Source organism: Pterocles gutturalis, unplaced genomic scaffold (genome assembly GCF_000699245.1).
Source record: "Pterocles gutturalis isolate BGI_N339 unplaced genomic scaffold, ASM69924v1 scaffold46785, whole genome shotgun sequence".
NCBI lineage: Eukaryota > Metazoa > Chordata > Aves > Pterocliformes > Pteroclidae > Pterocles > Pterocles gutturalis.
Window position 1 is genome coordinate 3,558 of NW_010142533.1, and position 13,570 is coordinate 17,127.

The 13,570-nt window shown below is 45.5% G+C and overlaps 1 protein-coding gene across 1 annotated transcript; it reads left to right on the plus strand.

Annotated features, from left to right (window-relative positions):
• Positions 1–6,336: 6,336 nt before the first annotated feature.
• Positions 6,337–12,560, plus strand: MGP (matrix Gla protein). Its single transcript, XM_010084389.1, has 5 exons — positions 6,337–6,390; positions 9,044–9,190; positions 9,941–9,976; positions 11,214–11,289; positions 12,185–12,560. Exons 2-5 carry the CDS (start codon positions 9,130–9,132, stop codon positions 12,321–12,323), a joined length of 312 nt encoding a protein of 103 aa, XP_010082691.1. The 5' UTR covers positions 6,337–6,390; positions 9,044–9,129; the 3' UTR covers positions 12,324–12,560.
• Positions 12,561–13,570: the final 1,010 nt, after the last annotated feature.

A 13,570-nucleotide genomic window follows, 5' to 3' on the forward strand; every position in this document is an offset into this window, starting at 1 on the left:
CAGCAGACCTCGACCAAGATTGACCAAGCCAAGGGAGGGAGGATGTTGAATCCAAAAAAGTCACCTCATATGTGCCACACTGGTGCCTTGCTCTTTTCTTGTGTGTGTCCCAGGTTTCATCCCAATGTCTGGCTAAAAGGACCATGAGCCAAAGCAGAAAGAAGCTTCTTACCACACAGACCACTGCCTAAGCTGCAGAATGATATGAGATGGTTTTGGATGAAGACTTTTCCATACTGAGGACATAATAAAAAATCTTCATATTACCTTTTGATTGTTTATTTTGTAGGAAATACTGTTGCAATGTTGGAGGAACAGAAGTCAATGTGAGAAACAATAGAAAGTGAAGATTATTTTATTTTAAGCCACACTGATTTCACTCACTCAGACTAACACTCTCATAAACAATTTTCACAAGAACTAGGATGCAGTTCTTCATACTATTTGGTTTTCTTGCAATCCCATAGAAAATTCAAGGCATGGGCTCTGGAGTCCTCATCATATCTCCTGGGTTTCTCTTTGTTTGGCCACCATATGCTCATTTCAGATGCATCTTTTGTATCCTTCAGGAGCCGACAGTGACTGTGGTCTTTTCTCTCTCCATCTTTTCCCACCTCTGGATATCATTAGGTCTCACTGTCTTTTGTCTCCTCATATAGGTATTTTATGGCTCAATCTTGTTCTTTATCTTAGCATCGTCATCTCTAGTGGTTTGAATTTCTCCTTTTATTAAGTCTTAGGTGTACTCTGTCCCTTGTTTTAGGATGAACCTTGTTTTTCCCAGTCTAGATGTCCAGAGGATGTGCGTCAATATGCTGGGATCTTAATGATCTGCTAGTCTAGGTGCCACCAATGTGTGCTGTTCTTGTAGCCCTTCTTATGCCTTTCTTCCCAGTGCTTCCATACCCAGACATCTCCTTTGTTCTCCATTCATACTATTTTTTTTTCTTTTACAATTTAAAGGAAATTATGACCATTAATGACAAAGATACCCCTAGTAAAGTGGTGGTCCAGTGCCATTTTAGGAAGAAGGAAAAACTAATTGAAAAGCAGTAAAAATTGATCTGATTTATATTTTCTTCTCCTTTTAAAATTATTTCCTGCTTTATGAGAACATTAATTTTCTTGATAAAAATAGTAAATTGTCAAATTTAATACAAATAAGCAATAAATATGTATCTAAGGAGAATAAATTAGTATATGAAAATAATTACTAAGGAACGTCATCAAGCTGAATGACTTGGCTAGCATGTGATGTTAGGAACATTAATATAATTTGTAGTTATGCACAGGAAGACAAGAGTAATCAAATTTCATGCTTCAAGGAATAAGAATATCTTCTCACCACAAGCAGCATTTCACAATTACTGGGTATCACGCATTTCCCCCCACCCCCTAGCTTCCCTTTGAACTCTATCAGACATTGACAACAGAGGCCAAGAACAGGGACTCGGTGTGCCACAGAAGTTATTTACTTACTAAAGACAAAATTTATGACACTATAGATACTGAACCTGAGACAGAACGAATAAACATATATAACACTACAGGGATGCTTGTAAATACTTCAGTGGTCTTGTGCATTCAAGACAGACAGCACAGAAATGTCTCAGTCCAATCTTGGCTTCACAAGGACTGGCAGATTTTGGATCTAAAATGCTCTTTAGGCTCATTGTTGAAAAAAGAGGCATTATTGTTATTTTTTATTTACCAGATGGATGAGAAGAATGAAACCACAGCTGCTTTCTTATCACTCTGCATGTCTGGACAGGAGATAAGGCGAGTAAATCTTATCTGATCCCAAAGAATGAATCAGGTTAGGACATTTATGTGCTCATGTGGTGAAGCAAGGGAGATGGGGGTGGAAAAGAAAGAGAGATTTCTGGTCCCCTTTCCCGTAAGAGTGCAACCCAGAAGCATGCTCTGTTTTCATAGTCAGAGTTCAAACTTTTTGCTAGCTCAGTTTTTCATAGGATACTTGAAGAACAAGCAAATCTAGTTACTTATATGGATTATTTAATCCCTACACAGGAGCCTCTGCCCATTTTTTCAACATCCAAATAATATTAACATTATCCTCTCTCTTCCTTCCTTCCCAGACAGCAAGAGCAATAGGCTGAACAGTGTATGTGGACATGTGTGGGTGGGTGGGGATGAAGCCAAAGGAAGCGACAGAGTTAGCTCTTAGCCCTGAATGCTTTGGTTGCTTTATTCAGTGAATTAAATAACCTTGGTCTGGATTCTGTGAAATTTTAGTCTTCTGTGCTCATGAACTTCCCGTTACCAGTAATCTTTTTTCGTTGTTTCAGCCAAACACAGCTGTTCTGAGAAGTCCTGCCCAAACAGAGAGAGTCAGTCGTTAAGGTAACTCAATGGTATCCCATGGAGAGTGCTGAGTACTGGAGCTGAAGTCTTGAGCCAGGCCCACTTTTTGGAGCAAGCAGAAATGGATAGCAATGAGTTCCCATTGAACTGTACTGCTGACCCCAAATGCTCCTGTATTTATACTCAGTCTGAGATTTTTCCAGGACTTCATTTTGAAGTCTGATGGATTACAAGGCATAACTTCAAGGATCACAACTCCATAAACTGTGTCTGTGAGGTTGTGTCTGGCCACTAATTTCTGAATTGCAATAGTTTAAAGAATATCCACCACCAACAGAACACAGTGCCTAAAAAAACCCCCAATCTACCAACTAACTAACCAACCAAACAACCAAACCCCATGGCTCACCAGTTAGAGATCTTTCCTCATGGTAGTGGCTAATGTGGAGACAGGCCCACATTCTGTAGGACACTGCGGGTGGAAGAAGAGTTATGCTCTCACCCTCTGGATTTCGTTAGGGAGGCAAAATCTGGACCTTTTCATGGTGTTTAATTTCATTCCTAGGGATACTGAGCAACCAGTTGTCCCGGAGCCCAGAGTGACACTGCTCAAGCTGAACATGCAGGTGTGCTCCATATCCATGGGCAGGAGAAAGTCACTGGAAGTCGTCACATAGGATGGAAAGGGGAGATTCTAAAATGCACCCTGGCCCAAAATGTTGGAGGAAGCATGAAAGAAAATAGCTGTGAACTGGCATGGGAACCTTCCTCCCTCACAGGAGACTGATGTGATCCCTAAGCTTCAGGTGGTGTTTTCTACAATGCTCCTAAGACTACACATAGATTCACTTTGTTAGAAGAAGTTTCAGTTAGAACCAATATGTATTGTATTTTTGCACTAGAAACTTTCATTTTTGCAAGAAGCTGTAATGCCAGGGACAAAATTCTTCTCAGGGGAAAGGCGGAAACAGATTTCAAAGATAAATATTTAAATATTTTTGGGGAAAAATCCCCACTTATTTGTTGTGAAATTACTCTCTTCTCCCCACTTCACCACTGAAATGGAAATGAGTCATTTAAGTTATTTTGAAAAAAAAAAATTGTTTTATTGCTGTGAAACTAGATTTCTCCTGTTTATGTGCTCCTTCTTTCTTTTAGTCTTTAGAATGTTTAAAATCTAGCTTTGAAACGTTTAAATCTGTGTTTTTCCCAGGTTAAACTAGCTTTTGAGCTAGTTTGAGGGCTAATTTTGGGTAGGTGAGTGAGTTTGCTGCCAGAGCTAACACACATTCAGATATGCATATCAAGTTCCTTAAATGTCTGAAATGTGTTCCGTTTATTTTTATTTCATAGCCTTTTGACTAGCTCCTGTGTTCAAAAAACATCTCCCTTTCTAAAGCTTAGTGTCAGTATGCTAGTTTTTGGCACGATTTATTCGATGAGGTTGTTGACTTTAATTATATTGTGGATACTTGGACACTGTTACTTAGTGTGTCAATTATACTTGCTTCTTGGATCAATTCCTAGGTATTACTTAGGACTAAATGAAAAAAGTAAAAATAAAGTCTTGTTTTCTCATGTGCTGTAGAACTAGCTGTTCCAAAAAGCACTTGTTTATCATGTTGAGAAATCGCTTCCTAAGCCATAGACCATGTGGTGGTTGACTAACTTACATCCTGAAATACAGAAGCAAGCTTGGAAAGGGCTGTCCGTATTGAGTCCAGTGAGTCCAGTCACTTGATACAACAACCTGAGTTTGGAAACCCTGCTCTGTTTCAGAGCTGATAGGGTTTATTCCCTACGGAGGCTACAGTGAAAAGGTCTGTCATTTTGGGGTGACTGCAAATCACCTCGCCTTGTCAGTCCTCATCTACACCACTTCCCACAGGAATTCTTCTTCCATGAAAATGGGTGACCTGGGCCATACAGAGGACTCCTGCTGAGGTCTCACTGGTATCTCATCCAGCGGCACTGACAGATGCCCACCTCTGCTGGCATGTTCTCAGTAGACAACTCAGAACCAGTTTTCTATGATCATCTTTATGATTGTTGGTTCATAGTTGTTCCTTTTGTTTCTCGTTTACTTCCAGTTTACGAGCTTTTAATTTACAGCAGGATTCTTACTGCTAATCCCCATGGAAGACCTTGCCCTTGCTCTATTACATATTACCTTGTTTCTGTTACTCTAGATTTCAAGGTCATCCTGTTCCTCCTGTATGAGACCTCAGGCTTCCTTTACACTGATTTTGCTTTCTTGCTTTGTGTTATCAACAAACTTCCTCAACAAGTTTTCCCCTTTTAAGCCTGTCATCAATGGAAGTATTCAGTAGAACTAGTCCCAAGAGAAATTCAGTTAGTAATTTCTCAACATTTCTCCCTTCCACTGATCAAGCTTCTTCCCCATTTGCCTAGTTCCTTAATATCTCATAATTTTGTCTTTAATGCCTGTTTTGTGTAACTTAACTAAAAACTGGCCAGATGGCCCTGGGTCAAAGCTTTTACAGTATCTAGGTAGATGAGGATGACCAGATCTTCTGGTTCTTGATTTCTTTCAGGGTTCAGCATGTCACAGGGCTGAATATTCAGCTGCCCCTTGAAAAGGGCAAAAAATGTCCCACTCTTTACACTGCTTTTTAAAGGTGGCTCATGACTATGTGCCCTATACCTTCAGGACAGTTCAAGGTTGCTGTTCTCGGGCTCTGAGGGGCAAGAGCTACTTGTACAAGGACACACGTAACACTGTGCCTTGTTGCCACAGGTAGGTCTGAACTTGCCCCAGACTCATCGAGCACTGTGGGGCCTAAAGATCCTACACTTGGACAGGAGCCCTTCACTGTTCTTTGGGAACCAGGCAAAAGTACATTCAACTAAAATGCATATGTTAGCTGCAAGGTGACAAGATGTCCTATAAAACTGCAGCAAATTCCACCTCTGTCCCCATCATTTGGTGGCTCTTTAACTCCATGGTTATGCTATCATTTTAATTTTGCAACCAAGGCTGTAAGTCAGGCCACACTTAATCTTTTCCTGGACCAGAGAAGCTATACTCACCATCTGGTTAGGGAATAGATGCGATGGGTTTTCTTTCTTAACCTCCTGAGCCACTGATTCTGCAGCTGGTCATCCCCTGCATCTCACCTCTGCCAAGCTCAGTCCCTCAGGCTGTGCCTACCCTTACTTAAGGACAAGACCTGCCAGCACCCACACTGGGCACTCACCAGGTGTGGATCTCTGCCAAGCAAATGAGCATGGCTGCAGGTTGCTACTGACACGGGTTCAGCATCCCAGCGTGGTGCATGTGTGCTCTTGGCTTGGGTGCAGGCAGGACCAACAGCCCAGTCTGGCAAGCACGTGTCCTGGGTTGTCCAATGTGTTGTCCAGCACTATTGTGACTCTGGTGTGAGCAGCATCTCAGAGGCTTGGGCATGTGTAAGCCAGCTCTTTGCCTCATAGGGTTTGTCATTCTTGGAGATTTCAGAACTGCCTCCAAAAGCAGACACCTTTGTTATGCGAGTTCTCAGTCTGACTTTATCCTGCCATTAGGAGGGGAGATCAAACAATTGCAAAAGGAGCATGATGGGAGATGGGAAGAAGACCTTCTGGCCTCCTGCTCCCTGTGGAAGAGTAGGTGCCCCAGCCAGCAGCGTGGGTCTAGCTAGAGCATGGCTGGGGAAGGAAAAGGTGAAGGGGGAAGGTGGGTCTGCCTGCAAAGGGGGAGACTGGAACTTGTCATCAGACCTCTTCCCACTCGCAGCACCTAGGCACAGAAAGGCAGCCTGGTTGTGGCTGTGCCCCCACTAGCCTCTGGTGTCTGCTCTGGCTGTCTCTTCTCCCTCTTGGCTCAGTTCCTTGAGGTTGTTGGTTTCCTGGCTGTGGGCAGAAGGTGTTGTTGACGGAGATGGTGGTAGCCTGAGGGTGGATCGAGAGTGGGAGACAGAAGAGGGGAGGAGTCACTGATCAATGCTAATAAATAAAAGTCTCCTCTTCTTCAGTCCAGGGTTGAGGACACTGGGAGAGCTGCCCTCTCAGACAAGAGCTGCAGGCTGACGTGGAAGCGACAACTCAGTGAGTATGCAGGGACTGCCTTGCTTTTCCTGGACAGCTGCTTCTTATTAATGCCTTGCTGGTGCTTCACAGCTGCAAAATGTTAGGAGTGGTTGCAAAGGCATGTGTAACATTTTGATTCTCCACTCCAGCAGGAGACAGGTCAGGAGGCTACTTTTATGATCCCCCGTTTATCTGGGGACTGCAGAAATCCCCCTGTCATTTGCAGGCAACTGATCTCAGCTCCTCTCTCTGTACTACTAACCAGTGGATGCTGCTGAAAAGCAGAGAGATTTAGCTTACTGTGCTGTGTGATGCGTTACCTCTGGGGCAGCACACAGATGCTGGGGAGGGGAGATGTGTGCTGGAGAAGTATGAAGTGCAGGGGAAGCAGAAAGGAGACATACTTTTTCAAGGGAAAGTCTTCCCCAGAGGAGATTTGTTGGTAAAGGGCTGTGTAGCCTGCATGTTCATTCACCCCTTGGCAAATGCATTGCCTCTGTGGTGATAAAATTAAACATTTGGGTTAAAGTGATGTTTGTGGCTCTCCTCCTGTGGTTGATGGCAGGGGATGCTTCAGGCATTCTAGGATCAGAGTCCTCTGAAATTAGAGCAGAATCTTCCAGAGAGCAGATGGCTCTGCCCTGCCTGAAGACAGATAAAAAAAGAGGGTTTGGCTGTAAAGTGTGTTGGAGTTCCCCACTGTGCAGCCTCACCTTCATTCCAAAGTACTCCCAGGATCTCCCTCCCTGTGTCCCACTGCTTTCCTGATGGGCTGTCTCCTCCAGCCTCTCCATCAAGCCTCCCTTTCTTGGCAGCTCCCATGAGCTCCCAGAGTATACAAGACATTCAGGAAACCTATGAAATCCAAATTCAACACTCACTCCAAAACCGTGGACTCTGAGGAATGCAAACATTCCCAGAGCAGAGAATTCCCTTAAAGAGAACAGAGTGGCAGGGCATGGAGAACAGCAAATAAGTCTCAGTTCTCCTCTGATCATATGTCTACAGCAGACTTCTGGCTCAGCACAACCTGGTTTTCCTCCTCATCTCAGACTGAGCACTGAACAGGCAGGACGTGGATGGTATGGGGGGGGGGACTGATGGTGCAGGACTGAGCTGCTCTCCAAATGAGGTGGGATAATGGGGAAGAAAAGCAATTCTTTTTCTTTGGCCTGAAGTTGAAGGCCCTGCACAGTTTCTCTCCCAGAGACCACAGGTTTCAGTCAAGGGCCATGAGTTTGGCGAAAGGGCAAGTTGTAAAGGCCAAGATAATCTTGTTCCACTAAAGTTTCACTCCCCACTGGGGAAGTGTTAGGTTCTGGTTAGCTGTCCCTGTACCTCTTGGCTGTGTCACCTGCAGCATGGCTCCCTGGACCAGCCTCTGCAGGTGACAGCAGTGATAACACCACACTGGCTTGGGGGGAAAGGTCTGTGTACCCAGAGTGCACCCAGTCTGCACCCTGTCAGTGAGCAATCCTGATGCCTGCCTGAACGTACACATGGACAAAACAGGCGCTCACCACAGCTTGGCTCAGACACAGCAATGGTTACTGTGTCCTGGCTCATCCCCAGGCAGCGTGCATGGTCCCAGCCCCACCACTGCCATGGAGGAGGTCTGGCAGGCACTGGGTGTCCACCTTCCCTCCCTGCCTTGCCTTGAGCAAACTACTGCCCTTTGCTTTTCACCCAGCAGGGACGGCCATCTCTGTAACTCCTTCTTCCTTCCTTCACTCCCTGCTACTGTATCACAGAGCTGAAGAGGGGAACACCCCGCTGCAGCCTAAGACATAGGTCCCAGACAAGCTCTTTGGGTGCTAGAAGGTGAGAGTCTGCTGGCCTGGGAGATCCATCCCTGCTGAAAAGCCTTGCATTGATATCTGACTTTGGTGCCCAGTGGGTCAAGGACTGCCAGTGCTAGACCAGAGAGGCAGCAGTCCTGAGAGATATGGTTACCTCTGCTTTCACCAAGATGTTGTGCCTTGGCCTGGAAAAGCCATATAGGGGCAGGACCACAGTGAGGTCCTGCAGAAATACTGTTCTGGGTGCTGCTGTCATCTCAATGCAAAAAATCATGATCCCTCCACCAGAAAGGATCCTTCTAGGTTGCTGCTTGTCTCTGGAGCAGTAAAGTAGGAGGTGGGAAGGGGCAGTAGGGTTGGATTCCTCCTTTGATGTCTGGGACCACAGCGGGTGCCAGCTGAAGGTAGGGGGGCCAAGTGGGGAGTAAGCATTTGATGCCTTGTTCTCCATGTCTCGGTTGGCAAAGCTGACAGAACAGTCTGGGCTGAGTATATCCAGACAGAGGATGGCGAGGGCAAAGAGGGCAGATCAGAGGAAAATTTAGAAAGTCAAACATTTACATTTGGGATCAGCACACACCTCTCTCTCCAGGCCCCCAGCAGACCCTAACATTCCTTCCACTTGTGCAGGCCAGCTTTACTGAGCATGGAGTGCTAGTGACATGCTTGCCTGTGAATTATGGCCCCCAGCCCTGAACTGAACTAAAGGGGCATGCCCCCTCCCTCCTGAACCCTGATTCAATCTGCTAATAGAGGATGTTTTGTAATGGCTCCATAAACTGTACCAGCCAGACGTCGCCTTCCCCAGGCTCTTTCATGGGCCCCCTCCTGGCTCTGTTTTCATAATAAACATTCCACTGCTAATTTTGCAGGCATCCCAGAATCTCCAGCTGCCCTCAGTGAAAAGAGAGCAAGACATAGCGAGAGAGACACAGAGATTCCTCCCTGCACTGGCACAATGCGCACTCTCATCATCCTCACGGTCCTGGCTGTCTTGGTGGTGGCTTCTACTTGCTATGGTAGGTGACCTTTTATACTGCAGTCATCTTTGGGTCTGTTCAGATGTTTTTTATTCAACTTTGTCCCTATTGACTTGAGAACCCTTGGCTGCTTTCCTGCCCAGATCCTCCTAGCCCTTCTCCAGAGCTGTCAGCTCCAGTCACTGTGATTTGTGGTCCAGAATGCTTCAGCCCCTTTCCGTCTGTTCCAGCTCACCTGGCAGACTGCTCTTCTTCTGTCCCTCTGTTTTCTAGACTACAATAAGCGTTCTTATTCTTAATTCTTCCTTGTTAATTGGGAGATTTCCCTTTCTCCTTTTGTAATATCAGTTGCCTTTTCCTGTCAGGCACACAGTTCCATACTGATGGAATTATGATGCTTTTTCATGCAACAGTCAAGCACATCTCACTGTGCTAATCTATTCCCTAAGCACACACGCAGGCTTTGAAGGTAAGTGGGTACCATACCCACTGTAGTGTCAGGAACAGGAAGGTGTGGAACTATTCTTGAGAGTTACACACTGGAAGACCAAGCATGAGCCTTGAAGTCCTGGCTAAGACACCAGGTAGCTCCATTCTAAACTCCTCAACACCCTAAACTTCTCATATAAATGCTAGGTCATGCCACTGATCCTTTTCCTTTTAAAGAGGTGCCTTAAAACCTGGCTTCTCTGAATTTTTGTGCATGTTCTATTGATCTGTGGTGTGTGAAAGACTGTGAATCCCATCAATACAGTGTCTTACCACATGTTTTACTCTTTCTTTCCCCAGAGTCCCATGAGAGCATGGAATCCCATGAGTATCTCAGTAAGAGACTGCTTTACTATTTTCTTGAATTTGAAGTGTGCTACAGACATCTCCAAGACCATTTCCTTGTACTTTACTGTGAGGATTAAATAGGCTGAACCACTCAGCCCAGGGATATTGAATTTACTGAGTGATGGAGTTTCAGGATGAATAAGAAGAGAGTTAAAGACTTCACATGTCTGGGCATAAGTGCATACTACTTTGTTTTGCAAAGAATATAAAGAGAATTGGAAAACAAAGAATCATGAGGTTAGATCCCTGCTGCATTCACCTAAAACAGGTTAAGTGACACTAGAAAAGGACATTGCTCAAAAAGCTCTGTGATGAGCATGGAAAGAGGTACTGCAGAAACCAGGGACATGATTTGTACTCCCCCAAGGAAAGGGAGACCCTGACTCCCAGCACCTTGGAAGAAGCAGGTGGGATGTCTGGGCAGGAGGGATCCTTTGGCTGGAAGAGAGAGTTAGTGTCACAGGAGACGCATGAAAGGGTGGAAAGTCTCGCCATGGAACAAGCAATAACCTGGAGAGGTTAGGGAACAGATGGATTGAAATTAAGAAGAAATTAGATCATCTGGCAGAAAGTCTTCACAAAACAGCTAGTCAGAAGCACAAAGGCACATGTAGGAGACAATACAAAAGACATCCACAGACTTCTGAACTCTGCAATAGGACTGTGATGTTTCTCAAAAAGGTTGGAAGGAAACTTCGGGCAAAGTTAGCCTGACTGCTGTAGTCGCATCATTCTCCTGGTGGCAGAAGCTGGTGTGCTAACCTCAGTTTGAAATTGCCACACAGACTGTTCAGTGACTGCCTAACCTTGGAGGCAGACAGACTTACTCGGGTTCTTCCTGCTTTTACCTGTAAATTCAGGCTTCTGCTGATTCTACTGAGCGTGCCCAGAGCTCCAATGGTCTGTGCAGCTTGGCACCTACCTGTTGGCCACGCTCCACTCACTCTGAGGAGCCATGGCAGCAGAATCACAGTAGATTTCCTGGTGTCTTAAGTAAGAGAAGAGCTAGAGCAGGATGCGTACTTCCATACAGTCTGTACAATCCAGAGGGAGAGCCTGTGCATGAACCAGTGGGGTGGACAGCAGGGAATATTAAAAGGTCCTGCGTTTCATTGTGTGGGGGAGAGCAGACAAGGAAGCTACCACAAACATGGAAACTAGTTTTTGTTGAAATCTGGCTTTGAAAAAGTGTTTATCATCTACCCTATCTACCTTGCTTTCTCAGATCCCTTCATCAACAGGAGAAGGGCCAATGACTTCATACAAGCTGACATGAGACTAGAAGCCATCTCTCGGGAGAGGTATGTTATGGCCTCAGGACCCTGTGGATGGGAGTGGGGAGAGGTGTCTCCTTGCCAAGTACAGGCTGGTACCAGGGGTGGCAGCCATGGTGACTTCTGAGAAGTCGCAACCCTTCTCTCAGTGTGAGGTGCCCGTGAAGTCCCCATGCCTGGGAGAAGCCAGAACTCAGATAGAAGAGAGTGAGTCCTTGTGTTTGAGGACATGCCATGTGCTAGGAGGGCTCTGATTAATTTGTCTGAAGGAAACACTAATGGAAAGAGAGAATCAGTGTGGGATGTCCAGAAAGGAAGCTCAGTTTGAGATCCTGTTCTAGTCCTCAGCTCTCCTGCAGAATTTGCATGATCTTTTCTAAATCACAGGGCCATCTGGCCTCGGAGGCCTCCTTGCCTCGTCTATAAAATGCAGATATAGGCAGTTTCATGCCCTATGCAGGGCTTGTGAAAATAAAGGCTGAAGCACAGAAATCATCTCCTAGTGAGGCGTCAAGGCAAACCTTCTCTGCACTACCAGGTGCCCTTTTTGCATGATGTTGCAGGACTTTGTTCCATGAGTTCCTCCTCTGGGGAAGAGCAAAAGAGCAGAAGGCAGCAGGCTGGGGGGCCTGTGGAGGGAGGACTCTTCCTCGGGTTGAGGCAGGAGCCACCCCCCTCTCCCTACCACCCAACTTATCCCTGAAATAAAAGGTTACTTGAGGTGGCAAAACACTCCTGCTGTAGTCACGCTGCTCCCCTGGGTGTGGTGAGCACAGAAGCTGGTGTGCTAAGATCTTTATAGCTGGACAATGGAATCTGGTGATGGACCCTTAATCCTGGTGGGGGACTGTGGGACAGGAAAAGGCTGTAGGCAGATATTTAAGATGGCAGCACTTACCCCTCATGTCTCCTACTTTTGCAGGATCAGAGAGCGTAATAAGGCCCCCCAGGAACGTCAGAGGGAGATCTGCGAGGACTACTACCCCTGTGAACTGTATGCTTTTCGCCATGGCTATCCTGCTGCTTACAGGCACTATTTTGCAAGGAGGAGGACTAAGTAAAGGATGACCTGTCTCCACCCTGGGGCCTGGAGTCCAGGGTATTCTCCCAAAAAATACAATGGCTCTGAAACATACTCAGTTGCTTGTGTCCCTGTATGTTATCCTGCCTGCTGCTTCTTTCCCATGTAGCCATGGATTCCTACACTGTGTTAATTAGTGCTGAGCTGATGTAGCAGAGATCAGAGAGTTCAGGATGTGGGTGTTTAGTGCACAATAAATTGCTGGTTTGATACTATCTTTTAATGAGTCACAGTTGGGTTTTTTTTGGGGGGGTGGGGGGAGCTGCAATTTTCCACAAAGAAGCTGAGGTTTTTTTCTCATAGAATCTGGTGTGAATTACAGAAAAAAATCACTACTTTGCAATCACACGAGTTTGAAAGGATCTATAATATTTTTGTTCCAGGGTCTACAAGTGGACTCTTTTAGAGGTCACTGGCAAATTTCAGTTCCCAGTTTTAAGTCATCTTAAAATAGTGTGATGTTCAGAAGGCAGTGTGAGATGCACTTTTCGAAAATGAAACCTATACTAGCTTTCCACAGTTGGGGAAACAAAATCAGAAGGTGCCTGTTTAAACTTAAACACCAAGTTAGGGCAAGAGTTAAAAAAAAAAAAACACCTGTAAATTGCATCTTGTCTATCCAGCTACCCTCAGGTCCTGATGTAGGGTGCCCCTGTAGAAAGGACCGTGTGATCTGGACTTCACTCATATTTCCTTTTGGAGTTTTCTTTCATGCCCTTACACTTGGAAAGATTCTGGTAGTGCTAGAAAGGTGCAGACACCAAAGGTGAAGAGGAGCTCCAGATGTCAAATAAAAAAATTATAAAAGAAACCCAGTGTTTGGTGTTAAGCCCAACTTGGTTCACCTAGAACAATTTTATTTTATATAAAAATCAAGATGTGTCCTGACCCTTTGCACAGGTTGCTGAGCACGTCCCAGCCCACAGAGGAGTGAGTGTGACTGCTGTCAGGTTGTCCCCATCACCAGGGCACCTTGCAGAGGCTGTCCCCAGGCCAAGAGGCACCAGTGCTGACATGCCCAAGAATTCAATACTGCTCCAGGTTGGTCAGCAGCCATGGCAGTTCAGACAACCCTCACTGTGGGGTGTGTAGGAAACATAACATCTATCTCAGCTCAGCACAGCTGGTTTCAATATTCACATCTCCAGGTTTCCACAGGGACCTGCAAGTTATAGAAGTGGGAAAGGTTCATGTTATGCTATTGAAGGCTATGAGGTATAAAGTATC

Coding starts and splice junctions, on each gene's coding strand:
- MGP (XM_010084389.1), top strand. CDS start 9,130: ATGCGCACTCTCATCATCCTCACGGTCCTGGCTGTCTTGGTGGTGGCT. Junction 9,191..9,940: donor GGTGGCTTCTACTTGCTATG/GTAGGTGACCTT, acceptor TTCTTTCCCCAG/AGTCCCATGAGAGCATGGAA. Junction 9,977..11,213: donor GGAATCCCATGAGTATCTCA/GTAAGAGACTGC, acceptor TTGCTTTCTCAG/ATCCCTTCATCAACAGGAGA.